At 51.6% G+C, this 26125-nt stretch overlaps 6 protein-coding genes and 6 non-coding genes across 12 annotated transcripts; 6 read left to right on the top strand and 6 right to left on the bottom strand.

Annotated features, from left to right (window-relative positions):
- Positions 1–188: 188 nt before the first annotated feature.
- BJY04DRAFT_131385 (uncharacterized protein) lies at positions 189–882 on the bottom strand. The gene is made up of 4 exons (XM_073708492.1): positions 774–882; positions 601–719; positions 472–534; positions 189–425 (listed from the first exon to the last, which is right to left on the bottom strand). Exons 1-4 carry the CDS (start codon positions 837–839, stop codon positions 308–310), a joined length of 366 nt encoding a protein of 121 aa, XP_073566972.1. The 5' UTR covers positions 840–882; the 3' UTR covers positions 189–307.
- Positions 883–1609: 727 nt separating this feature from the next.
- BJY04DRAFT_131379 (peptide alpha-N-acetyltransferase complex A subunit ARD1) lies at positions 1610–2656 on the top strand. The gene is made up of 2 exons (XM_073708490.1): positions 1610–2070; positions 2161–2656. The coding sequence occupies exons 1-2, from the start codon at positions 1734–1736 to the stop codon at positions 2544–2546; spliced, it is 723 nt and encodes a 240-aa protein (XP_073566971.1). The 5' UTR covers positions 1610–1733; the 3' UTR covers positions 2547–2656.
- BJY04DRAFT_131382 (uncharacterized protein) lies at positions 2656–5215 on the bottom strand. Its single transcript, XM_073708491.1, has one exon. It carries the CDS (start codon positions 4923–4925, stop codon positions 2766–2768), a length of 2160 nt encoding a protein of 719 aa, XP_073566970.1. The 5' UTR covers positions 4926–5215; the 3' UTR covers positions 2656–2765.
- Positions 5216–6311: 1096 nt separating this feature from the next.
- BJY04DRAFT_t137 lies at positions 6312–6385 on the top strand. The gene has a single exon. It is a non-coding gene; the product is annotated as a tRNA-Ile (tRNA).
- Positions 6386–7345: 960 nt separating this feature from the next.
- On the bottom strand, positions 7346–7419 carry BJY04DRAFT_t136. Its single transcript has one exon. It is a non-coding gene; the product is annotated as a tRNA-Ile (tRNA).
- Positions 7420–7715: 296 nt separating this feature from the next.
- On the top strand, positions 7716–11995 carry BJY04DRAFT_230841 (putative PAB1 binding protein (Pbp1)). The gene is made up of 6 exons (XM_073719373.1): positions 7716–8360; positions 8596–8788; positions 8842–9112; positions 9187–9846; positions 9877–11490; positions 11540–11995. Exons 1-6 carry the CDS (start codon positions 8197–8199, stop codon positions 11740–11742), a joined length of 3105 nt encoding a protein of 1034 aa, XP_073566969.1. The 5' UTR covers positions 7716–8196; the 3' UTR covers positions 11743–11995.
- Positions 11996–13633: 1638 nt separating this feature from the next.
- On the top strand, positions 13634–16744 carry BJY04DRAFT_230833 (COPI-interacting protein CEX1; the record flags this gene model as incomplete). Its single annotated transcript, XM_073719372.1, has 9 exons — positions 13634–13942; positions 14014–14151; positions 14219–14329; positions 14387–14533; positions 14585–14952; positions 15005–15299; positions 15353–15556; positions 15604–15776; positions 15823–16744. Coding segments are annotated over 9 exons (2514 nt in total), but the record flags the coding sequence as incomplete, so codon positions are not given.
- A 646-nt stretch (positions 16745–17390) lies between these two features.
- BJY04DRAFT_t135 lies at positions 17391–17464 on the bottom strand. Its single transcript has one exon. It is a non-coding gene; the product is annotated as a tRNA-Ile (tRNA).
- A 149-nt stretch (positions 17465–17613) lies between these two features.
- BJY04DRAFT_t138 lies at positions 17614–17698 on the top strand. Its single transcript has one exon. It is a non-coding gene; the product is annotated as a tRNA-Val (tRNA).
- Positions 17699–18964: 1266 nt separating this feature from the next.
- BJY04DRAFT_131333 (formin-mediated actin nucleation enhancer) lies at positions 18965–22419 on the bottom strand. The gene is made up of 2 exons (XM_073708489.1): positions 22213–22419; positions 18965–22146 (listed from the first exon to the last, which is right to left on the bottom strand). Exons 1-2 carry the CDS (start codon positions 22378–22380, stop codon positions 19270–19272), a joined length of 3045 nt encoding a protein of 1014 aa, XP_073566967.1. The 5' UTR covers positions 22381–22419; the 3' UTR covers positions 18965–19269.
- A 1008-nt stretch (positions 22420–23427) lies between these two features.
- Positions 23428–23501, top strand: BJY04DRAFT_t139. Its single transcript has one exon. It is a non-coding gene; the product is annotated as a tRNA-Ile (tRNA).
- A 1122-nt stretch (positions 23502–24623) lies between these two features.
- On the bottom strand, positions 24624–24708 carry BJY04DRAFT_t134. The gene has a single exon. It is a non-coding gene; the product is annotated as a tRNA-Val (tRNA).
- Between the last annotated feature and the right edge of the window lie 1417 nt (positions 24709–26125).

Genomic DNA, 26125 nt, shown 5'->3' with positions numbered 1-26125 from the left:
ACACAAGGCTGCAACAGCCAATGCAGAATATACATTAGCTGGGCACGGTCGAACAGTAGAACAGAGCATCTACTACCCCCACTCTTCTCACTTTTTTTTTTGATAACTATAGTAGCAAAATTGCCCTTAGAGTTACCTTTCTAAAGAGCCTCAACCTATTGAGACTATTCTAGCCCGTACTCAAAGTCGCTTTATCGGTCGATAAGTGAAAACCGAAGCTTCTCTTTAATCCCCTATTTCTTAGGCCCTGAGCACCCACATATCCTCAAAACATATGTACCAACCCCATAGCGCAGGCCAGTTTCGTCTAGTTTGCCCTTGGATCCTCCTCCTCATAGCACTTGACCGCGAACGCCGGCGCATTCCTCAAATACACATACGGGTTGACATTGGAGATGGGTGAGAGCGAGTTTCGGCATGTTTGACTGTGGGTGTTAGAAACCTCCTGAATCAAGGAGCGTAAACACTCACGTAAACATCCAGCATCTTGTCGGGACGGTGAGGTTTTCTGTTATGAGGTTCACCTCGCGGGTTCTGTGCGTTTTCTATTAGCTAGTATCTCATCATCAGGACTGTGATTTGTTGAGAGAAGTGACGCACAGGTAAGGAAGCGCAATACAAGGCTGATCCTTTGGAAGAAGAGTCGCGTCCGTGTAAGGGACCTCAACGATCTGGGTTCTTGAGGGCCGGCCGTCGAGCCACTTGACTTCAGTTATGTTCTAGATCGTATAATCAGTGCTGTGACTTTCCATTTGTAGAGCAAAGCCTCTTACCAGTTGCACCGCTAGAGCGATAGGGAGAGAGGCGAGGAGGGATAGGGATAGAAAAGCCGACTTCATCTTGGACGATGTATACGAAAGTAAATTGTGAAAGAGAACTGTGCCCGCAGATGGCAATAAAGTGGGAGCTTTCAGCCTTATCTACCCTCTCAGCTCTAGCTAACTAGCAAGGTATATTTATAGACTACTATAGGATGCATCTCAACCTGCATGCAGGCAGTCCTCCCGTCCAATAGTAAGCCCCGACACCTGACTCGCCAGGCGGCTGAAAACCAACCGATCTGAAACCTGCCTGCAATTTAAACTGCCACTTCACACTGTGGGTACACATCTCTATTTTGCTGAAGACAGTTGGAATGAGGGTTTGGGTAGTGCTGACTCTCGCAAGCCTCCTTCCTGCTTCCAAGGATTGAGGTGAGGTATCGTACGAGATTGGCGGGGCTGAGACATGGCGTGCTAGCATAGACTTCGGTACACTCTGGGTACTATGTTGCGCTATCGGATTTTGGCAGTCCTGGGAGAGATTATTAGGAGCTTTCTTGCCTTGGTCTAGTTATAGTTGACAGTTGCGAAACGCCGCTTGACCCCGGGCCTAGGGCTATGGTTTCCTAGGTCAGCCGCAGCACCACACCTTATATACACACATTGCAGGCTCTAATGAGCTAACTCATTATGATATAAGTTGTTTCCGGTGACAATTAACTCAATATGTACCATTTAAACTTAAATGCTGCCCGGTATACCCCCCACGAAGTATAGATCCCAAAACGGCTTAGCGCCCCACACTCAAATCTCAGCCCGAGCTCTCCGTCTCGAGTCTCAAGCAACCACCACCACCAAACAACCCACCACGGACACCACACCAGTCCCTCAATTGCTCTTCACGCATATCAACAATCACGAAACGAACAAGCCAACCTCTACTCCAGGAGCAACCCACTCCCAACCTCCACCATGGTCGATATCCTCCCCCTCTCCTCCTACCCCTCCTACATCGACCTCCTCCCCTCAATCCAAACCTGCAACATCACAAACCTCCCCGAGAACTACTTCCTGAAATACTACCTCTACCACGCTCTGACCTGGCCGCAACTGAGCTTCGTCGCTGTTGTCCGCCCGCCCCCTGGTTCGTCAGCAGACCAGCACAAGTACCCCAAGGTTGTGGGGTATGTGCTCGCGAAGATGGAGGAGGAGCCGACGGATGGGGTGCAGCATGGGCATATTACCTCGTTGAGTGTGATGAGGACGCACCGACGGTTGGGAATTGCGGAGAGGTTGATGCGAATGGCTCGTATGTTTCTCTTCTTGTCTCCCCTCTTTTTACCCTCTTCGAATCTGGAATCAATATGTGGATCATCACTGATAATTTCTACTGCTACAGAACGCGCTATGGCTGAAACTCACCGCGCTCAATTCGTCTCCCTGCACGTCCGTGTCTCCAACACCGCTGCCCTGCGCCTATACCGCGACACATTGGGCTTCAAGGTCGATAGCGTCGAGAGCAAGTACTATGCCGACGGCGAGGACGCTTATGCCATGCGCATGGACCTGAAAGATATGTGGCGCGACTGGGCGGAGATTGAGCGCAAGGATCGTGAGAGGCAGAAGGCGGAGGAGAAGGACGGGGATGAGGGGGATGAGGTGGGGGAGTTAGGAAAGAAGGAGGATGGTGACAAGAAGGATGAGAAGATGGTGAGGGTTAAGGTTGGACGGAGTCTGGGGGTGGGCGACTTGGTGGAGAAGAATGAGGCGGTTGGGAGTTCGTGATTTGGTCGCCAAGGATGGGTTTGATGTATATTGCCAGAAACTGGTAGAAACGTGGAATGGAAAACGAGGTGGTCATATCTTCATCAACTATATGCAGACGGTAACGAGACTATAAACTAAACCAAGCGTATGTCCGAGATATCAACAAAGCAAACATATGCATATCAAAATCAATCTTCAAAACACCAAACCATCGTCACATCGTTTTGTACCGCCAAACTATTTGATCTCTTTATCCACGATTTCCTTATTGGCTGCCTTCTTTCCCTCCTCTGAGCTGTCACTCGGCGTACTAATCGAGCTAACCGCGCTGCTCCCCGAATCAACATCATCACTTCGCGTCGACCGTGCCGTCCCGGGATTAGCGAGCTCGAGATTCTGCAACCGCTGCTCCAGACTCGTTTCCGTCGGAGCCGTGGAAGCAGCCACAGTAGTCGTACTCGTCCCGGTACCTGTACCCGTACTCCCACCCACAGAACCAAGCTGACTCTGACCCTCCGCTCCCCCCCTCCTAGCCCTCCTCTCCTCCCTCTTCCTCCGGCTCCTCGCCCTCTTCCCCTCCTTCAACTCCTCCCTCGCCCGTTTAACCACATCCCTGAACGCCTTCCGCGTAGCCCTCAACTCCTCCTTCGCCGCCCGTCGCTCCGCCTGATTCCTTGCCCGATCCTGGGGACTCTCCCACCGGCCCCAACTGCTTCGCCCCTGGCCACTGTCGCTATTCCGGGAGCTGTTAGAATGTGAGTGAGAGGACCAGGCGTTTCGCCAGCGCGTTGTGGAGGATGTTGTTCCTGGTCGAAGGCGGGCTTGGCGCTTGGATTCGCGGAGGGCGTCGAGTTGGCGGCGGAGGGAGACGGCCGCGTTGTATAGGTCGCGGTCGTGGGTTGTGGTTAGGGAGAGGAGTTGGGTGCGGACTGTGGCGAGGTCGGTGGAAGAGAGGTCGGATGTTGTGGAGATGGAGGAGATGGAGGAGAGCGATGAGGATGAGGTTGTGGAGGAAGTGGAGTTTCGGCGGGAAAGGGGGAGGGTTCGTGAGGAGAGTTGTTGGGGTTGTTGTGTCTGGGGTTGGTGAGAGGGAGATTGTGGGGTTGTGGTTGTAAGGGCTGTTGTTGGTGGTGTTGGTGTGTTTTGGTTTGGAGGCGGCGTTGCAGTCGCAGTTGCAGTCGTGTTTGGAGTCGTAGCTGCAGTTGCAATGTTGGGCTGCGGGTAATAGTATGGATAATTATACTGCTGCTGCGGCTGATTCCACCCCGAAAACGCCGTCTCGACTTTCCTTCCACCAAGACCAGCCTGCTCCTCAATCCAGCGGCCATGAGCCATAGCCTGCTCCTCAACCTGTCTCCCGTAATGCGACGCATGCGCACTGATCTGGTCTCCATACCGTTCAGCCTGCTCCGTGATCCGCTCGCCGTACTTCTGAGCTTGAGCGGCGAGGTTCGAGAACCAACCAAGCGGTCCACCCTTGAGGCTCGAATTGTCATACTGCTGCGGGTATTGGTTTCCCCAGTTATACTGCTGGTATTGCTGGTAGGGGTACTGGTATGCATGGGGATTTGAAGGATGATAAAATCCAGATCCCTGCTGTGGCGGGTATGGAAATTGACCAGATGTCGTGTATCCATACGGCGCTGGAAATTGACCTGAATATATTGGGGCTTGTGCATAACCTGCCGGATTGGGAGGCTGCAAAGCATGACCCCTTCCAGCTTCAGGAGTTTGACTCTGCGCACCTCGGTTCTCTTGAGACCTCGTCGCAGCTGGATAGCACCGCGGACAAAGTGGCGAGACCGGTGCGCTGCGTGGATCTGTCACGTAGTAAAAGACGACCCGAACAGCTCGAAGCTCAAAGAAGTACTGGTTCCATTCCTTCATCACAGCGGCGATACGTCGTTCACGCTCCTCGTCCGTCTCCTGAGGTCGGTCCTTCCGGTCTCGTCGGATCTCTGCTCTAACTTGCCGCGAGAGCTCCGCTGACGAAGATGCAAGACCTAGATGCGGAGGGAATAGATGCCGTAAGAACATATCCCAGTCTTGCTGGGCGACGTGCTCAAGCCGCGGGCTCCAACACCGAGGGCGCCGTGGGAAGTCTTTGGCCTGACTCCGCGGATAGATAGTCATCTGGTGCTCAAGTATCTGTTCACCACCGCTAACCGTAGGCGGCGGCCGTTCAGCAAAGTAAGCAGCAGCAGAGGAGAAATGAGCCGGGAGTACTATAGGGCCCGCAATGGATGCACTCGCAGGACCATGCAGTCGAGCATCTCCGCCGCGGAGGTGGGGAGTTCTGAGATTTGCATTTGACGAGGATGGTGCATTCCTGGAGTTCGGGGCGAGTAAAGGGTCCACGGCGGAGTATGGCGGCGGGGGGATCTCGTCAGGGTCCATGGCGGGGAAGTATCTACCCCGGAGATGTATTATTTACGAGACAGACAGATTGATGCGCTAGTCAGCTGAGAAACATATTCGTATATGATGCTATGAGAGCAATGTCCAGGATAGAAAAAGCGGTCTTGAAGAGAGTGAGAAGCGGGTGTAAGGCAACAGAATTAAAAGGGCCTGTGACAGTTTGGCGCCACCAGCAGCAAGAGAGATCAAACGGGATGGACAGGCAGCTGCAATCAGCTTATTTAGTGATACTTCATGTTGATCACAATAATATAAGTATAAATATTCAGTATCAGATGGAATGTATGTAGTTCGTAAATTTCGATGAAGAAGAAGCTCCAACCTGGGCGGATGGCTGTGGTCACGGGAACCAAGGCTGCCGATTGGTCAGATCAGCGCCACACCGACCGCGCCTTGTATAAGGCTGCATCTTCCACCGCCGAAGAAGCTTTCTTGATTCCCTAGGAAGATCGTGAAATATACGCAGATCCAGAAGGTATAAATACACACGGGAACTCGTGCGTCGAGAGCCAACTACAGCGAGGTGAGTACAGCTTCTTGCTCTATCCAGAAGAACGCTTGACCCAAAGAGCCATGAGAACCCTAGTATAGGTGAAACTACACAGCGTATACAGTGCCTTGTGTGTCGGTTGCGGTTATACTATCATATAAACGCCGAGTATCCCTGCATATCACTGCCCAGTCACTTACACCGGGAAAGGGGTATCCAGGCCCAACTCCCTCTCCATGAGGGTCCTTCCTACCCGGATAGGCGCCTCCAGAGAGATTCAAGCTATGATCTATCAAATGGGCTGGAGACCTCGATAAAAACTCAGCGTCGATAAGCCCAGAAGTCTACGAGCCCCAGTACGCCTGTAATTATTCGCCGAGGCCTAATGCACGTTAACCTCTCACAAATCTAAATACTCGCCAGCCCATGTATAGTAAAATCTCGGACGAAAGCTCTCAATTTGATACAGCATACACCAGTTTCACAAAACTGTGTCCCCGCTTGAAGGATCTTATAGACTAGTACATTTCTAGGAGGCTGTAATTCTAGTCCTTGTCCTTTGTTCCTTACCCTTTTCGCCTGGATTGCTCGGGATTCTCAAGTCTAGGGTTCGCTTCCCGGAAGAGCCTCATTGAAACTTAGAGCGTTGCGGCTTAGTGATATTGAACGTCCACGAGAATGTTAACGGGAGGCCAAGCAACAAGATCAAGTTGGCTTCTCAGCAATTAGTACTCAGTCTAGTCTTAAGTGGCGTAAGAACTAAACATACTCGTCAACCACAGTGTACCTTGACTTCATGTATGCCTACCAACTAGTGAGCAAGGATTTTGCTTAGGCTCATGTAGACAAAAGGTTAAATTGGCATCCATCAAATTGGTCCCATAACTCAGTTGGTTAGAGTGTGGTGCTAATAACGCCAAAGTCGAGGGTTCGACCCCCTCTGGGACCACGTTCTTTTTTGCTTTTGGATCCGCATCCAAGGGGATGGTTTTTTTGCCTCTCGATCATGACCGCTCACCAGCACCGTGGCAGAGTAAAGTTAGGCCAGAAGAGGTATCTATCATCTATTGACTATGCCTATGGGGCACCAGGTTCTGCCCGAGCGTCTGAAACTTTAGGACTGCCCTACAGCAAGCGTGCATGGCGCACACTTTGGGCGATCGTGAGTACTCTTCTTGCCCGCTGGAAGTCCTAGGATCGCGTCGTGTACGGAATTGTAGCACTGGGCTCGCATCTTCGAGCTTCATCTTGCATATGGTGTATGTACACTAAGAATATCTGGCTGCGTGCCAGGAGGTGGGCGCAGCCAAACCAATGCCGGACCTATACTTGCTGAGAAGGAACTGCTCTGGGCCTCCGGGCTTCAACCTGTCGAGCCGTCGTTCTAATCAACTGGCTGTTGAGGTACCTCCGGTAGGCTTCCGACTGATCTCGGGTCACCCAAACGAGCGCTGATAGCGGGCAAACTGCAATTCTATGCTGCCCAACCACGCATACATATTAATCCTAGAAAATATTGGGAATCAGCTATACGACGAGGATAGGATCAAGACGATATAATCAATGTCTTACCTTCTCGTAGATACAGCTCTGTATCTCAACCACGCTGTGAAGATGGATTTCCGCAATTAGGACATTAGGGCTAGCCAGTAAGTAGCCACTGGTACATCTTCAAATTCCACGCTGTAGTGGCCTCAAGAGACAACACAGTGTCTTGAGATAAGTTTTCAAAAATAAAAAGAAAGGTTGTAGTAGCCGTTACTTGAGACTGATTTCGGTTTCTGGCCAGTCACAGCTCTCTATTGGGGTCATTCGTCCTTATCAATGTGTGTGCAATACACCCGTAGGTATGAACAGCGGCGCCTGTAAAGGCCGGGATTGAGTCCAAAACTGCCAAAAAAGAAAGACTTGGTCCCAGAGGGGGTCGAACCCTCGACTTTGGCGTTATTAGCACCACACTCTAACCAACTGAGTTATGGGACCAATTGATGAGCATCGGGCAGCATTTGGCGACACTTCGACGGCGCTTAGATGCGGAGAATGGATTGGCTATCTAGGAGGGGCACACGTAAGATCGAAGCAAGGTCTGATGAAGCTTTGATAGGGGGATCCTTGGATATCGATGAAGAGGCGAGAATGTGATGAAGAAATTGAGTGGACGACGGAATTGCAGACGGTGGTTGCAGGTGGTGGTTAGCGCGGACGGAGCCCCACTCAGGTGACCTGTATTTCTGGAGAAGTCTCCCAGACTTCCTCTCACTGCTCTCACTAGGAGATCTTAGCCCAACACTACACAGTTGTTTGTTTCAACTTCTGTTCTTTTCTTTGTGACCCTTGCTATTTGTATTTCGTATCGCACCATATCTTTTTTTTTTGTCCCTTCTCCTCTTCTCTCTTTCCTTTCTCTCCTGTACTTTTCTGTTCCTGCAACTGCCGTGCTACCTAATCCTCCCCCCTCCCCGAATTCCCTCCTTTCCATAATTGGCGACCTTCTAGCCAGGTCCCGTGACCCCGAGATCTTGAGCTTAACACCGACTGCTTTTCCTGCACCCACATCGAGATTCCACAACTGCTGCTTCTCCCTCGACCCCTCTTTCCACCCTCCCCTCTCCTCTCGGCTCTGCAACCCTTCCTCGCGCCCCTTTTAGCGCAGGCGGTGTGTTGCTGACATTGTTACTTTCTCTTCGCACTTGACAAGAGCTCGACGTCGTGCCAAGTACCACGACTTGAGCTTTGTTCCAGTCACCCCGAAGCCGAACCATGGCTTCTTCCACCGTCAACTCCGCACCAGTCGCGAACAATCCGCCTGGCAATGCGTCCGTTCAGAACTCCGGTTCTCGACCTTCTCTGAGACCGAGCCTCAATCAGAAATCGTCGGATGCTGGTAGACGACAGACTGGTAGCCCGCTGGACGGAGGCCAGAGGTACGTTGTGTTGTCCTCCCATTGCGCCTCATCAGCCTTGCCCAACCTTGAAAACCTACTCCGCCTCGGGTTCACCCCCGTTACTCAGTTTATCATCTTTCATCTCAAATCTATAACGGCCGAATTGAGTTTCCTCACCACCCTCGACCTGAACTCTAATTCCTCATTCCAATCACCTGTTGTCGACCTCTGGTTCTGTCACGAAGCGGTCGCTAACAGCCATGGTGCTCATTAGGCGTAGCAACTCACAAAAAGCCTGGACTCAAGGCACGAATCCGATCACCCAGCGGCCATCTTTCTCCCAACAGAACGGCAACAGCAACATGTCACAGAAGCAATCGCCCTCACCTAGACCCTCCTTGAAGGAGTCAAATACCCCGGACAATCACGCTCACGACCGCCTCGTATTCCTGTTTACTAGCTTCATTGTATGGTTCACCGCTGCTGGAATTGGTGCTGGATAAAAGGCTCATTGCTCTAGGGACTCACAACGACCGTTACCACGAAACACGGCGACGAATTTACCGGCATATTTTCTTCCTCCTCCCTCGAAGCCAGCGAGACATCAATTACCCTCAAGATGACACAACGGCAAGCGAAACAGGATCAGCAGCGGGCCAATGGAGTGAGCGATGCTGCGACTCCATTTTTCGGACCGGCGCCGGAGCACATCGTGACGTTTAACATGAACGATGTGGTTGACATTGCCGTACTGAATGTCACGACAACTGACGTTCTGGCAAAGTCTAATGGTACGTCTCCGTCCTCCTGATTGGTCTTCAATCAAGCAGAGCTATGCTTGATGGTTGTATTAACCCCACTTCAGGAGCCTCCACCAGTTTCAAGACGGATACGGATATCTCCGGAAATCTTGCCATTCGTGAAAGAACTTTACAGCGATGGGAACCTGGGGCGGATGCGGATACCGACATGTCTCTCGAAAGTACAGCACCCGGTACGAAGACGTGGGACCAATTCGCAACAAATGCGAGACTCTTCGGAGCCACCAGCAGCTATGACGAAGAGCTCTACACTACCCGAATTGACCGATCAGACCCGGCATACAAGCAGAAGGAAGCTGAAGCTGCCCGCATCGCCCGTGAGATTGAAAGCAGTGAGGCGGACAACGCACACGTCAGAGAAGAGCGAGGACTTCAAGCACCAGATGGTGGCGATGAGGAAGACAAGTATAGCGGCGTGCGCCGTGACGAACGAAACTTCCCGCCCTTGGCTTCTGGTCAGCCAAACAAGTACACCCCACCTGCGCTCCGGAATTCAAATCAACTTACTCCCACTGCTCCTGCGTACACCGGCTCCGTCAAACGGACGACTAGCACAAAGGAAGCCACTCCCACAGCTCCCGCAGTTAAAGAAACTGCCGCAGCGCAACCGACCCCTGCAATCACTGTTGGTCCTGCCGCTGACACAAAGGCCTCACCTCCCAAAGCTTCGTCTACAACCCCCGCTGCCGCAAAAGGTGCCACCGGTGAGAACAACTACGAGACTGAAGTCCTAGACCGGTTCCGTATTTTTGCGTCAAACGAGAAGCTCAAGTTCCAGGAACGGCGCCGTAACCAGGCGACCTACGACCGAACTATTAAGCTGAATGAGCTGATGAAGTTCTCACAGAACTTCAAGCTGGCCACTCCCGTGCCCAAGGACTTGGTACCGATTCTCGCCAAAGATCCACACAAGCAGGAAGAGATCATCCAGCGAGCTCAGTTGAACGCCGAAGAGAAGAAGACTCCCCAGGGTACACCTACCGGTCTTGCTACAGAACAAGCAAAACCCGTGGACCAAACCAAGCTACCAGCTCGTCAGGAAGGCACTGCTACAACTAGCTCACAGACACCATCTGATCGCCCCACTTATCCCCGTGGCCGCCAGATGCTCCCACCAACCGGCCCGCAAGGTGGTCCTGGAGGACGTGCCCCACACCAACCCTTGCACCAAGGCCGTCAAGCAACAGGAATGCTTGGACACCGTCTTGCTGACAATCTCCAGCAGCGCAAGGGTGCTGCGGCAGGCCCCGTCCCAGCTCCTCTGCCTATCCATGACTCTCGTGCCAACTCTGGTACGGACCAGTCGAGTGTTTCTAGCCCTACCAAAGTTCTCACTCCAACATCATCTATGTCTACCAAGTTTAACGTGAGAGCCATGGAGTTCAAACCAAACCCTGCGGCTAGCACATTCACACCTGGCGGTGCACCAGCCTCCACGGCTGTCCCTAGAGGACAGCCTGATTCTCGTGCTAGAAGCCCTTCGACTTTCTTTGGTGCCAAGAAGCCGCGGCCTGTTTCTGAGCGTCCATCTCTCAAGGACCAATTCAACCCTATCAAACGGATGAAGAAGGAGAGTGCAGAGCAAACCGACCGGGTTTATACCTCCAACGGAGGCATTCCCTTTGCTTACAACACACATCCTACATGGAACGATGCTGAGGAAGAGAAATCTTACGTGCACATGTTCAAGCTCTCACCTACTTCCCCACAGAGTCGGTCTAGTTCGAACCCACAGATGCCTCACCAGCAACTGCCCTATCAGTTCCCGCAAGGCCCACCTCCTAGCTCCGGTCCTCCTCACGCACCGCACCTTCACCCCCAACAGCACCATGGATCTGGCCCTCCTCATTTCGACGACCCTCACCGTATGCAAGTGTCTGCTTCAGCGTCTCAAATGTTCCCATCACCGAGACTCCAGCACGGATACCCATCGCCCATGGCACCACATGCTCAACTTGCGTTCGGACAGCAACCTGTACCTCAGTTCTATGTCAACCAAGGGCCCCAGCCGGCTCACATGAGGCACTATCAGGGCGGTCCTCAGTTCGTTAACCCGCAAAACAGCATGGCAGCGCCCATGATGGTGCAGCAGCCGTCTAGCGGCCCCTACATGGGAGTTCCCCAGGCCCCCTTTACACCTCAAATGCAGATGTATTCGCCCAACCCCACACATGCTTACCCCCATGTACCACCCCCTCAGCCACAAAGTGGCTACCCTAGCCCTAGCCGCGGTGCTCCTATGATGATGCATCAAAACTCTCAGTCCGGCCAGCCTCCTCAACATGTTATGTACATGTCTCCGGGGCAGCATCAGCATCCAGGTTACGCTGGACAACAGCCAGGTCACAGTACGTCTAGCCGTGCAAAGTATCAAGCTATGTTTGCTAACAATTACAGTGCCGCCCGGTCGAGGCAACTACCCGCAGCAGCAACCTCACTTCCAGTCTAGCCCGCATCAGTCTCACCACTACCCTCCTCACCAACACCGCACGCCAAGCAGCGGTTTCAACCAGCTGCCTCAACTGCCTCCCCAGATGGCCGCTCAGCCCCCTCCGGCAGCCGGAGCTCAGGCCCAGGAGTCTACAGATGAATCTAAATGAGCTCGTCAATGAGATGCTGCGCTAGTTCTCTTGCCTCAGCTCATTGGTACCTTGATCAACGCAGTCTCGACTACCGTGTGTTCTATCACCGCGAAGCCCGCTAGCCTTGGATTGCATCTTTCTGCAGGACCTCTGCATCAGAACGTTTAGAAGCTATTTCTATGTTGGACTGGGTCTCTGATTCGCTCGTCAATATATATTTCAGAGCTGGCGCAATCTCTTCTTTTGTCGGTAAGTCTCACTCTTGGCCTATTGTTCGGCCGGCACTAACTCAAATAGCTGAGATTGACGGATACATCCTTCCAGAGTGGCCTAGTCAGATCGAAAGCGTACCATAGTAGGACCGAGCGCATGCTGAACGGAGTTGGACATGCCTGGTACTGTCAGGGTTGGTGTGCTATTATTCGCTCACGTCGCTCCAGCCATTGTTGCGTATACTATATTGGGACTATGGGAGGCGATTTATCGAAATATGAACTACCTAGATCGATGTATTTCGATGCTATGTGAGGATTGCAGTCTATAGGTTATCTTAGGCTTTTATGTTGATTAGCCTTTCGAGATGGAAGGTGGGTGGTGGAGGGGTTGAGCAGACTGATGGCGATGGCTAGGAAGAAGTGGGATGGATGGTTGTCGAACATGAGTTGAATGATATCTTGTTGGGAAAGAATGTAATTCATGTCCACTACTTACATTCATACTTCACTATAGGATTGACTTCACCCTCACACCAACGCCCAAAGCATTTCTGTCACAGCCCGTTAGCAAGATATACCTGGGGAAAACACAACTCGCAAGCAACATATAACAAGTGATAAGGGCAATCTCCTCAGGTCTTTTCAGTTTATAATTTGGTCATCATCCAACCAAGACCAACCCCCGAACCACGATACTCTCACCAACCAAACAAAAAAGGCCCACACCCGCATCATCCCCAAATTCCACAACACCAACCCCCTGATCCCCATATCCATCCACCCCAACTTATCCCAGCCCAACCCAGTCCATCCAGTCAGCCCATCCAACCCAATCCCTCAATCCACTCAACCGGGCATCCCACAACCCGCTCCGCACCCCCCAGTTCTGTATGTAATCCCTCAAGAGCAAAAGCAACCATGTCCGCCGCAGCCATTAGTTTCTTAATCCTCATAGAGAAAAAGCGGACCAGAAACCCCAATTTGCGGCTCTGTAAAGCTTGCTGTACACGTGCTTTCCAAGGTTTTCTCAATGAGACAATGTCGTGACGCGAGACATTGACCTTTGTGCCTTTTTGAGCAGGTGCCTGCGTGGGGTGGGAGGTGGGGGATGTGAGATCGGTCGGGTATTGCATATGTGGAAGGAAAAATTGGTGGGTGGTTGGTGGGTAGGTGGGTGGGTGAGTTGTGTTAGGGGTCGAGATGGGTTTCAACGAGGGGGAGGTCGACGAGGGGATTCTGGAGGTGTGTAGGAGGTGGGTTTCTGAGAGATCGGAGGAGTTTCGGCGGATCTGGGGGCGTAGAGGTCGAGGGGTCGCGGTCTGACCTTTTACCAGTGTCGCATCATTGGAGAGTGGGTGGTGTTTGGGGGGATTGTTTTGGAGGCGGTGCTGGTGATGAAGGGGAAAAGGGAGAGAGGAGGGGGGGGATATAAGAGGTTACTTACTGGGTGTAAGAAATCAATAAGAGCACGGATGCGTGCTCTCGTGGTGTTTTATCCAAGAAGGCATGATATTGATGTGCGGAGAAGGGAAGAAGGTTGGAACTTTGGAAGAGACAATAATCGGAGACGCGACGGAGATCACCTTGAAGGCACGCTAAGCTTGATCGGGGGCGGGGTACGGAGGTCGAGGACAAGCCGCAGAGAACAAGACTCCGCCATGAGCTTGACACCATTCTCACCCTACTCTATATAGATCGCTCGGCGACCTTGGAAGCTGCTTTGCCCGCCTATCTTAATTTCTCCTGTCTCGAGTGCACCGTCCCTTAACCCCGATCCCCCGGAAACATCGACGCGAGCGGACCACCGAGCCGCACAGCGTGCCAAAAAGACAACTAAGCTAGCATTGAGGTTCCGACAAACAAACACCGGAACAAGCACCATGGACTTTCTCAAATCTGCCGTCGCGTCTGCGATGGCAAGAGGGAGCTCGTTTCCTTATTCATTGGGCGACAGAGTGGACATTGGCGACTCCATCTGGACACTCCACAATGCAACGAAACTGGTATTCGCTCCGTCAACATCTCCGAATACTTGCTTTGCAGACGATGCTAATGTTTCCCTCTTGTGCTGTAGGAAGATAGCTCCTCATGCAGTGTATTCACATTCGAGGGCGCCTCAAAAAAGTCCCTGCTACCGATTGCGAAGAACGCGGTTCGGAAATCACGAACCTTGAGACATCCCGGTGTGATAAAGGTTCTGGATACTATTGAGGTATATGCTTCCGCATGGCTCTGGCATTTGGTCTGCTGTTGCGAATGAGGATTCTGACCCCGACTAGACAGAGACGTCGATCAATATCGTGACGGAAAGAGTGGTGCCCCTTTCGTGGCATGTCAAGCGGAGGAGTGTGAGTGAGGAGACTGCCAAATGGGGATTATATACGGTTGCGGTATGTGCTTGTTTTTACTATTGGTTCAAACAATTGCTGATTCGAGTTTGTCCCAAGACCACCCTCAAGTTCATCAACGGAGACGCTGCCTCGGTCCACGGTGCGATCAGGGCCTCGTCAGTATACACAAGTGAGAGTGGGGAATGGAAGCTTGGAGGGTTCGACATACTGAGCTCCATGAACGATGACCAAGCAGTGATATATGTGAGTCTGCGCAACCAACGTCCTCGTTCGGCAACAGCTGATAGCCTACAGACATATGGAAGCCTTGTACCCGACGCCGCTCGATTCACACCCCCGGAGATTGTGAAAGGCGGGTGGGATGCAATCAAGCGCCATCCCCTGACGGCAGTGGACTCATACGGTCTTGCGATCCTGATATTCGAAGTCTTCAACGGCAGCTTTTCTGGTGAGGTAGGCAAGACGACGAATATCCCGCCGAGCATGCAGCAGAGCTATAAACGTCTCTGTGCACCCAATCCAAAAATAAGACTAAGTGCGGCGCACTTTGTCGAACAAGGGAAGAAGAACGGCGGATTCTTCGAGACGCCGCTAATTCGTTTAACGGATGATATTGATAGATTGGGGTTGAAGAGTGATGAGGAGAGAGAAGAGTTCCTAAAGTGCGTGTCAGTGCCAAGATCGGTGCATTGAATCTTATACTGACGAACACAGTGAACTTGACAACCTCTCAGAAGACTTTCCGGAGGACTTTTTCAAGATGAAGGTGCTTCCGGAGCTGCTGAAATCCGTCGAGTTTGGCGGCGGCGGTCCTAAGGTTCTTTCAGCAATTTTAAAAATTGGCGCAAAGCTATCGCAGGATGAGTTCAATGCAAAGCTTACGCCGGTTATTGTTCGCCTGTTCGGCAACCCAGATCGGGCGATTCGAGTTTGCCTGCTGGATCACTTGCCAATAATGGTCGAAAACCTATCTCAGAAGATTGTTAATGACAAGATCTTCCCCCAAATGGTTCGCTTATAGATCTCTTGAGCCTGTGACTGTACTGACGGATTGCTTGATAGACTTCTGGTTTTACAGATGCTGCACCCGTTGTTCGAGAGCAGACAGTCAAGGCTGTATTGCCTGTTGTCAACAAACTCAGTGACCGGACCATCAATGGCGAGCTCCTCAAATTCCTTGCACGGACTGCCAACGATGAGCAGCCAGGCATCCGGACGAATACTACCATCTGTCTAGGAAAGATTGCGAGGAACCTGGGCGCGGGTGTTAGTGGAACGATTCCTTGATTCTGAAGTAGGCTAATCATATGTAGTCAAGGGCCAAGGTCTTGGTTGCAGCATTCACTCGCGCTCTTCGGGATCCATTCGTCCATGCTCGAAATGCTGGGCTGCTGGCGCTATCAGCAACACTGGAAGTTTTCTCGGAGGATGACTGCGCGACCAAAGTCTTGCCGGCTATTTGTCCTGCCCTTCTTGATAGAGAGAAGTTCGTCTCATGCCCATTTTAGCATCTCAATCGCTAACAATCATAGATTGATCCGTGATCAAGCTAACAAGACACTGGATGCGTACTTACAACGTGTGAGAAAGCACGGCAGCACCATGGCTGACACAGTCATTCCGACAGCAACCAGCCCAGACGCACCTAATGATGCTGCTCGCATTGGCACGTCGAACGACAAGTCTTGGGCCGGATGGGCAATTTCATCATTCACAAATAAACTCGCCGCAGCCGATGGCGCTATCCAATCTACGGCCAATGCGGCTAAAGTGTCCGAGGAAACTACACGCTCTGCATCTGTCCCTCGCCCAACAAAGTCATCCTCGCCGGCACCATCCACCCAGACCAAAGAAACCCTCCGCCCCATAGCACCACTAGGCCGCTCCGTCTCAGCACAAGCCACACCAGCGCCGTACAAAGACGAACCCGAACCAGCCGAGGATGTCTACGACGCCTGGGGGGGCATGGACGATGAAGACGAAGACGGCTGGGGCAACGACGAGGACCCGTTCAACACACCAACAACTACCACCACATCAGCTGCTCCATCTAAACCCAAAGCGGCCCCAGTCCCGTATGACGATGGTGGTGAACCAGACTTTGCAGGCTGGCTAGCTGCACAATCAAAGTCGAAGAAACCGCTACCCAAGGGGCTGGGTGCTTCGAAGGCTACTACTGTAACCAGAACAGCTAGCCCAGGGACTGCACCGAAGGCAAAGGTCGTTGTCCCGGTGAAGAAAATCGATACGAAGCCGAAGGATGAGGACGAGGAGGATGGATGGGGAGATGCATGGGATTAGCTGTAGATTCTGATGGATTGTGTATATATGTGTCGGTTGATTTGCTCTGCTAGCGATTGGAATTGGAGTTTGGGTGCTTGGGTAGATGGTTGCCTGGGCGTTGAGGTGTTGTGTTGGAATACCATGCACATAGCGAAATATAGAAGTCCTAGATGTATATTCCAAGATTTCCTAGGGGTTCAAAACAGTTACACTTTCCTTATCTGGTCCACGGAAGGTTACAGTTGTGCCTTCCAGTTTCATCTTACAATCTGTGGACGGTGTTTCCCTTTCAACCTTCTCTTCTTTCCTTCTGCCTCCCGCTCTCGTTTCACGGCCACCGTTCTCTTCTCCTACAATTCAACGGATTGATGCTGGTCTCAAACCATACACCGTGGTTTGCCGCCAAGGGCAGACCATGTTCGCTGGTACATCCCCCCTCCAGTCTTAGACAATGTGGCTTTTGCGGCTTTCCTGGACAAAAGCCCACCAAGTGAGAATGAAACTTTATCTCCTCGTGTCTTAGGCAGACTGGCGTCTTTCTCATTGGGTCATTGGAATGAAGCCATCAGCCTTCTACCAAAGGTCATTTCCTGTCCACCACTCTATGAGTTTCAGGTCACCGACATAACCAAACGTTGTGTGATATGAGGGACTGGGCGCTTGCTAGACCTGTGAGACACGCGCCAAAAAGACGCTGCTGGAAGACCTCCCGGTCTTCCAGCGCGCGTACTTTTCAGGAAGGTACCGTAGGTACCTGACTGGCTGGCATCCGAGAAGCCTAGCGAAGTGAGACAAAACTCAAAGATCAAAAAAGAGCTGGTCCCAGAGGGGGTCGAACCCTCGACTTTGGCGTTATTAGCACCACACTCTAACCAACTGAGTTATGGGACCCAATTGATGAAATCAGGAACTTATTCTGTGCCTATCAGCCAAAAGCTTACTAGAATTGCTCCGCCCCACCGGACCCAGACGTTCGTAGGGCACAACCGGCCGTTGTTGAAGGGTCCTATACACACCCCACCCCACAAGCCTTCAACAACGGCCGGTTGGTGTAGTTGGTTATCACGTCTCGTTAACATGAAATATGTTCCGATAAGGTCGCCGGATCGAGCCCGGCACTGGTCACTTTTTGCTTATGCTGCTGTATCGAGGATTGAGATATCACTTCTGTTACATGGCGCATGCGAATGACTTTTTGCCAACTGAGTAGGCAGCTCGGGTATCTTAGGGGCGGCAGGGCTGCGGCGTATAGGAGATTTGAGCGCCTTTGCTGTTTACCGGGTAGTTGGATCCTACCTAGTTATCCTATCTATGCCAACCGCAGTTCTTCGCATGGGGCTGTCAGATATGTAGATATATATTCGCCATGGAGGGGTCAGACATAGATATTGATCCAACAAAGCTTCAAACCCCCGTGCACCAAGCCTTTCGAAATACTTGATGTTGTCGATGCAAAGTATCCATCTGAAAAGGATCAGCAGGACTGGAGGGTATCTGGGCAGCTCCCGACATAGGACGCTGGCGGACCTGTGCTGTTGCGGGTCCTCTTAAGTTCGTTGACGTTAACAGTGACCTCTTGATTCTCATCAGCATGCCACCAGCCCAGCCATTAGCCCAGGTGTAGAAAGCAGCCACACGGTAAAAAGCCAATATAAGTAGCCTAACTCACTACACAGCCAGTATCATCCTTCTATACGAGAGCTGCATGGTATTATATCGAGAGTGATAAGAAGTATGCAGAGCCGACAGACAGGGACAGTGATCCATGTCGGGCTTCTGTACTATCAACGATCGTGAAGAACCTATCCTGGTACCCTACCGAGGAAGCTGCAGTGGCCTTACCAGCCCTATCAGGCCCTAGTCGAGGAGCCTAGATACTTGAATACATAGTAACCATAATAAGTCTGTCGAACAGTATTCTCCGAGTACCTGTCGTCATCTCTAAGTGCACCGACAGAAAGGGTGATTGCTTCGAGCACAGAGAAGCTGGCCCGCTACTAACTGCTCTCTCGGAGGCCGACTTGACGCATGTCGAGGGAGGAAGTCCCCTTCCTCCAAACGAATCTCGCCCCTGACCGGAAGAGTCTGACCATGCACAGTAGATGATACGTGGTGTATATTCCGTCGGATTACCAAAGCCCTTTATCCCTACTATCTATCAGCTTTGCTATTGTCAATTGACCGCCCCTTGACCATGTCACTGGAATCGCGCTAGAGAAGGGCGATTCACATCTGGATATGTAATGTGCCAGAGTGGCAAGAACCTTAACGCTGATCGACACGGTAGTAGGCCAATCGTGGCAACTGTGGATGGAACACGATCTCGAAGACTACAAATTTTCAGTCGTCTACACCTTCTACACATTGCGATACGTAGATTCCAGAGTATGAGCATCAATTATTGCTATCGTAACAAGCCACAGCTGTGGCAGGGTATCGTCAAAATTCAAGGGGGCCATGCCTCGCGTAATGCGCTTCCAAGGAATAGTCAAACAACGAAAGAGAGAGAGAGACCAAAGTACATACAAGGGAATTGACATGATGCTGACATAGTGGCTTCGAACAGGGTATGATGGTAGGAAATGATATGAAGGAATGGAGGAAAGAGGGGTGGTAAGAAAATATTGAGCGCAGCTCAGGTAGCATGAATAGACGTCAAATGAAGGTGAGGGTATGTGGCAGGTGAGGGTAGGGCATTAAACTTCTGGATCTGGTTTCTTCTCGTCTGCGGACGCGGGAGCTTCTTCGTCTTCCTTCTTCTCTTCCTCATCCGGCTTTCCATCGTCAGAGGCCGGGCCCTTGCCCTTAGGGGAGTCCGGAGTCTCAGTGTCGTTGGCTCCAGTATCTTCAGAGGGTTCCGGTGCAGCAGATGCGGCTTCTGCTTCCGCTTTGTCGATCTCGGCAGCGCGGGCTTGCATGCGCTCCCAGACCTCCTTGCGGATAAGTTCATCCTTGGCCTTGCGCTGTCGTTCGGCTTCTTCAACACCGCCGCTCTTCTTCAGCTTGCCCTCTTGCACGAACTTCCCCAGCTCTTTCTGGAACTTGCCGATGCGGCGAGTTTCCAACTCTTTTTGCCGTGCCTTTTCTGCTCTTTCGATAGCTTCCAGGCGAGATTCGTGGTTAGGTTGAAGAGCACGGACTTCTCCCAGAACACTGTCTTTGGCTTTGACAGGGTCGACAGCAGGGTCAATCACGACGCTTCTCGAGGTGTTTCGCAGGGTAGGGGTACCGTTGGTGTTTTGTGTGTTCTGCTGCTTGGTGGCTTGTTCAACGAGAGCAAACGTCTGAGCCGCCTTCTCCAGGTCGTCCTCAAGATCAGCTGCAAGATCTTCCTGCATGGTGAGCTGGTCACGCTCTTCACAAACAAGCTGCAACTCCTTCTCCCAAATCTTTGTCCAGATGGGTTTCTCCCGCTTGAGGAAGTCCTTCATCTTCTTAATCTCCTTGGTGACTGCGCTGATATCCTTGCCAACGGTCTCAAGCTGCCTTGGGAGAGGACGAACGCCTCGGCTCACCACATCCTTTCGTAGGTCTTCAATGAGATCCTGGAGGTCATCGACACGCGCAACAATTCGCTCAGACTCTTCAGCCAATTCCTTCTTTCCAGAATTGACCCGTACACGACCAGCATCTCCTTCATAAGTTGGCACGGATGCATCCACAGCAGATGACTTGACACTTTCAGCCTTGGTCCGAATATCACTCATAGAGCTTGAAATGTCAGCGGAGAAATCGGAGTACGTCTGTCGCAACACAGCAAGATCGCGTCGCAAGCTTGAAAGTTCGGCCTTTTGAGCGGCGGTTCCAGGAATGGCAGCTTGTTGGGAGCCTCCGGCGGCCCCAGCGCTTGGAGGAGAAACGGAAGGTACGGCGGCGAGGCGAGCAATTTCCTTGACAGCATCGAGCTGCCGATCCGAGACCCGCTGCATCATACTTCCTTGTCCATCTATGGCGCCTTTGACGCCCTCCAGTAAGCGACGAACCCCGCCAAACTCATCATCAAAATGCTTCTTAACTTCATCCAAAGCGTCAACATTCAAGACTAGTACAGATCGTTCCTTCACATCACTCAAATCCTCCAACTCATGTCGAACACCTGAAATCGGGTCTTGGATATAGATTTCCGGTAGGTCGGCACCATTGTTGTGGGTATTCCAAGCAAATTTCTCGATGAAGGCTAGCTGAAGCCTGGCAATCGTCAAACCAGATGGACCTTCTGGAAGAATGTACTTCTTGATCTTGCTCCTATACTGTAGAAACAAAGTAAGCTCCTTGCCAGGCGATGGCTGTTCTGGTGAGTATTGCGTGGACTGCGGCGGAGTGGAAGTGGCAGATGAGTGCTGTCGGTGACTTGACTTTGGCGTTTCCGGCCCTTGACTCGGACGGGGGCTAGGTTCTTTGACAGGCTCAAAAGCATCCGCAAGGGATGGTTCTTGTGGAGTTGGAGGCAGGACCGGCGGTCGATCACCGATAACATCGAGTGATTCCTTCCCAGACCGACGAGACTCGGATTCGGTCGAAGAGGTGCTATCTTCAGAAGGCTCTGGGCGTGCTTCAACACGATGCTTGACAGGATCCTCGTCCTGCGCACGACTACTCGGCGGTTGTTGCGGCTGAGCGGCTTTGTCAATGTTACCATGAGATCGGTTAGTCGACCGCTGTCGGCCGTGGGCGTACGATCCTCGCAGACGCACGGCGTTCAGGGATTCTCGAACATCGCGGCCTCGGTTCGGGATAGGAGAATTTTGGGTAGGTATCACAGGTACACCATTAGAAGCCCCTAGATGCTTTTGTATCTGGTACGCAGAAAATCTTCGAGAAGCGCGACGCTCCAGCTCCCCACTGCGTTGCAGCGCACCTATAGCGTCGTCCTGCTTGGGTGGTGGCGGCGGTGGCGGGGGATACCCGGAGATGTTGGGTGTCGACGTTGACGACTTCGATCCCGTCTCGCCCTCATGTGGTGCTGGCTGCGTCAGTGCGTTTTGCGCCTCACGCCTTGATGCCTCCCTTTCTGAGAAGCTTCCTGTTCTAGCATCAGGAGAAGAACGAGCCGCATTATCCTCGACAGACCCGCTGCTATCGTAGCGCGTTCGGCTAGGCCGTTTTGGCGAAGTAGCCGCGGCAGTTTCTTCAAACGCCTGGTTCACCGCAGCACTCGCTACACTGCCTGCACTTGCTTGCCGACTGGGTAGCGCCCGACCTTCCTCTTTCTGCTGCTTTGATCGCAAGCGCGCTTGTTTCCTTTTGAGGCCGTGGAGGAGATTGATTATAATGTCACGAATGCGAGGAAGGAATAGGTCGAGGCTCTGCGGCGAGGCATCCTGGCTCAGGGTATCTTCGAGTATTGTGCGGAGGAGATCAGGCACAGGGCCTAGATCTGATGTGTCCACCCCGATAGCGTTGAAAGCGCGACAGGCAAGATTAAACTCATATCCCAAGCGTACGTAGACATCGGAGACCTCATTTTCGGAGACTTGTCTACGAGACCATTGTGTCAAGGTCTCTAATAACTGTTTCGTCGCAACCAGGAGATGTGTAACGCTTTTTTCGATCTGGGAAATTTGTCCATTTGGCTGTAGGTTGGCACGGTTGTCAGCCTCGGTGGATTCAAGGTCATAGTATGCAGGCGGACGACTTACCACGGCGCTCCTTGAAGCCTGGGATCTTGTTGAGCTCGATGAACTGCGTGGTGCCGAAGATTGCGAAGTCATGGCGGTATCGACACTGCTTCCCGAGGAACCGGAGTGGAAATGTTGGGCGGAGGGGCTGCGTGTGGAGCGCGAGGCACTGCTCGTGGAGGACTGCATGTGCGCGTAAGGTCGGAGGATTATCTGAGTGAATGTAACGTGGGTTGAAACGAGGGAGGCGAGGGTATTAAATCGTCGACGGCGTAAGGGCCAGGGACCGGGAAGGGGCGAGATTGCGGTGCAGGCGTGTAAGGGAGAGGCCGTGGATCAGGGTCGAGAGGTAAGCGCAGAACCAAAGGGCGACAACAAGGAGAAGACGCGCAGCGCTAAGCAGGTGGTGATATAGAGTCACGAGCGGCTGGGGAAGGTGGGAAAGAGAAAAGCTGAAGAAGAGAGATGAAAGAGGTCGTGATAGGCGTTTGGCTGCATATTGATTGGGCTGAACTCACGACCTGCCTACATGGCCTGAGGCACGAACCACCCTCCCGTCCAATCACATGCCTCACCAGCCACCTCATTTGACTTGTGCCTTGGCCATCATCCTTCTTCAGCCTTGTTGTTTTCCTTGGCAATTCAAGTGCGCAAGACTACGAGGATCGCAAGAGCATCTGTTACGAAGACCATAATAGATCAAGCAGCGCGTCAGATGCCTTTCTATGAAGTATCAGAGTAGGTAGGGATCTAGGAATCCCGTCCACTGCAGCCAGGCAGCCTTGTCTCGCATATGCACCAATCAATGATCTACACAAGGTGACACGGGGCACACAATAAATGTGCCATCCGGTTCTTTGGGTTGGTGTGGCTGCTGAGCCTGGTGGTCAGAAGATCGCAACTTGCTGTAATCCGTAAAACTGTACGAAGGAAACGAGGGGCTGTCCTATCGCTATAAATAACCCTTCGCCCCTTTCAATGACAGGGTATCGATAATTTCGATCATTGCGTGCATCCTGTGCATTGCATATTTGCAACCCAGCCAGTCAGTCCGAGCTTCCCAGAGATCCGAACAAAGGGATTATGTGAGGGACCCACGGTACCCGGCGCGAAGCCTTGTTGCTGGCTGTGCAGTGTGGTGGCTGGATGATCATGATCATGCAGGTCGGAGGCGGCAGGATGGGGCAGAAAATATGCGCCTGTGTTAGTGCACTAAAACTGACCAAAACTTCAACAGGTCCCATAACTCAGTTGGTTAGAGTGTGGTGCTAATAACGCCAAAGTCGAGGGTTCGACCCCCTCTGGGACCACGATCTTTTTGTTTTTTAGCTCCATCACAGATGGCCAATCTAGAAATCTAGCGCCTATGAGCGAGCCACTCTACTACTTCTTTTTCTTCTAAAAGCGTGTGGACCTCAGACAGGTGCAGGCCTTTTTGGAGGTGGAAAGAAGGCCGCGGTTATGGACGGTCCACACAAGATCTCATATAGAGCCATAATCGTCACAAGCACTCGTGACTGAAGACCAGAGTCTTCTGCTGAAGCAGTTGGCTGCTGCTGCGCTTGTGTAGATCGCTCCAGCGGCATAGATACTTTGGTAGGTAGGTTTCTATGCAACCCGTGGTATTGAAGGCTCAACCCAGCAACTGCCTGTTTTTCTGGGCAACGATCGAATTTACACTCTGAAAGTCCCTGGACCTGTATCGAGATGACACCGGGGGGCTGTTTTGGACTTGCACCTGAGAGCCCACTAAGTACATGGCCCTTTCCTCCAGGCGGTGCAACTTCCATCGGCGGCTCTGTGCCCCCAGCTGCACGGTGTATCTGTATCATTTATATGTAGCCCTAGGGGTGTGCCGTATAAGTAATATACGTATCCTATCTTCTCGGTAATCGGGGTATCATAGTGCTTATCTCAGGGGAGGGCTTTATAGACACCGGGTACTTAGGCTTGAATATAAGCGCATTAATGCATACTTGGGGTTCGTGGCCTGAGAGACGACGGTGACACTGCGCCGAGCTCCGCTATATATATTCGAGCCATACCCGCAGGCACAGCATAAGAGACTAGGAGGGTTGCATTCTAAGATAGGAGAACAGTACCTTCTATAGAACACACTATATAAGAGACATGAAATGACCAGTAGGAACAACTGTCCTACGTAACCTCCCCTGAGGTTAGTTGCGCATGGGTGGCATGATAGCAGCGGAGAATTTCCAGAGAGAGGTTGAAAACCGAACTGTAGTGGATGAGAGAGACAACACCAAACAGCTCGTGCGAAACCAATTCATTGCCCTGGCTCCTTGAACTTGAATTGCCAGGGGCTAAATAGGTACGGAGTAGGTAAAACAGCTCAGCCGTATCAGACTGACCGGGTTGTGGTTCAAGCCGCTGATGCTCGATCGAGACCTAAAGCAATAAAAAAAAAACAATGACCAGTGCCGGGCTCGATCCGGCGACCTTATCGGAACATATTTCATGTTAACGAGACGTGATAACCAACTACACCAACCGGCCAATTGTTGAGGTACCTTTGGCAGTTTTGACAATATATGTCAAAATGTAAGCCAATCAAAACTTCCAGACAGCTCAGATTAGGGCTGTCCCATATGCAGTCTGCTAAGGTTATGATTCAGTAATCAACTCCCATTTCAAGTTCAGCTATAAATGCAATGCCTCTTCTGCCTGAGTAAGATTGCCCTCCTATGATAACATGCCTTTAATTAGAAGGGTTGAAATGGTTTTATAGCAACCCATTGTTTGATCCTGGAGATCCACACATGAGTACTTTCCACAGGTCTTCGCTCCGATACGAACTAGTCAGTATGCATTTTTGAGCTTCCTAGCTTGCTGTCCCTATATGTGCAGTAGTTGGTCTGGAATGAAACTTAAAGAAGCTTGAGGGAAATGCGTCAGAAGTGTTCGCTTTTCAGGATCGGACGTGGCAAGCATACATCATGTTTAAGCTGTGTGATTGCTTCTATAGCCAGTGAGCCACATGTGTTGAGGCTTAATATCACCTTAGACTTACTCCCTCTGTAGCCTGTGAGCTATTAACATTTCTTAGTTAGACTTTCGCGTTATCCCAAAAGAGTCGTTGCCAGCCTGCTGGGTACACAACTCCGGGCTGGTTCTGTGTTCAGCTAGCACCCCACAGATATTAGCGTGCCTCCGCTACCTGAATCTTTCTCCATGTCTCTAGAAAGTTTGATCTTTGTCAAATCTAAGGACTGCCTCGCCGCCTCCAGCAGACAGAGGAACAGAGAGAGATGCACATATATATATGTATATATATCTCTCTCTCTCTCTCTCGGGTGATACCTACAAATTGGCGACGGCGGCAAGCGTGGTGCCGGAAAAAAACAATCCTGATATATCTGTGAATAGATAGGCTGTGTCTTTAGGATTTTAGGTAGCCATGTCCACTACATTCACATAAAAGTCCATGCGAGTGCGGATAAGGCCGAGAACTTCTTCCGGTGATCCTCACTACACGCTCGGCGTCTGAGAATCTATATTGACATTGTCTTTATACTCCCATTCCTAGTGCCTTGAGATTAGTCTAAACTATGCTTTGGTACATTACCTCGGGGTGATTAGCTTGATATGCTCGCTGCTCACTTTTGGTGGTCATAGCCCACCGTTGGTGGAATGAACTAGTAACAAACCCTCTCGACTCTTCTGTGTTTCATCCACCTGGAGTTCCAGGAGATTGCAAAGTGTAAAGTACTCGTGGCTTTGTCTTCCCGTGGGAGATTATTAGCTCTGACACTGATAGTTCAGCTGCTGAGCTGCAACACCACTTGCTCGACCCGCTAGAATGATTAAACCCGGAGGCCAGTTGTAGAGTTTCAGGGTTTTAGCAGCGAAGACAGCCGATAATGGACCTGAGAAGGATGATATTGTAGGGAGACGAAGCCGCGGGTGGTGGGAC

This window comes from Aspergillus karnatakaensis (genome assembly GCF_047715665.1).
Source record: "Aspergillus karnatakaensis strain CBS 102800 unplaced genomic scaffold BJY04scaffold_58, whole genome shotgun sequence".
NCBI classification, from domain to species: domain Eukaryota; kingdom Fungi; phylum Ascomycota; class Eurotiomycetes; order Eurotiales; family Aspergillaceae; genus Aspergillus; species Aspergillus karnatakaensis.
This window is presented reverse-complemented; position numbering and strand designations above follow the sequence as displayed.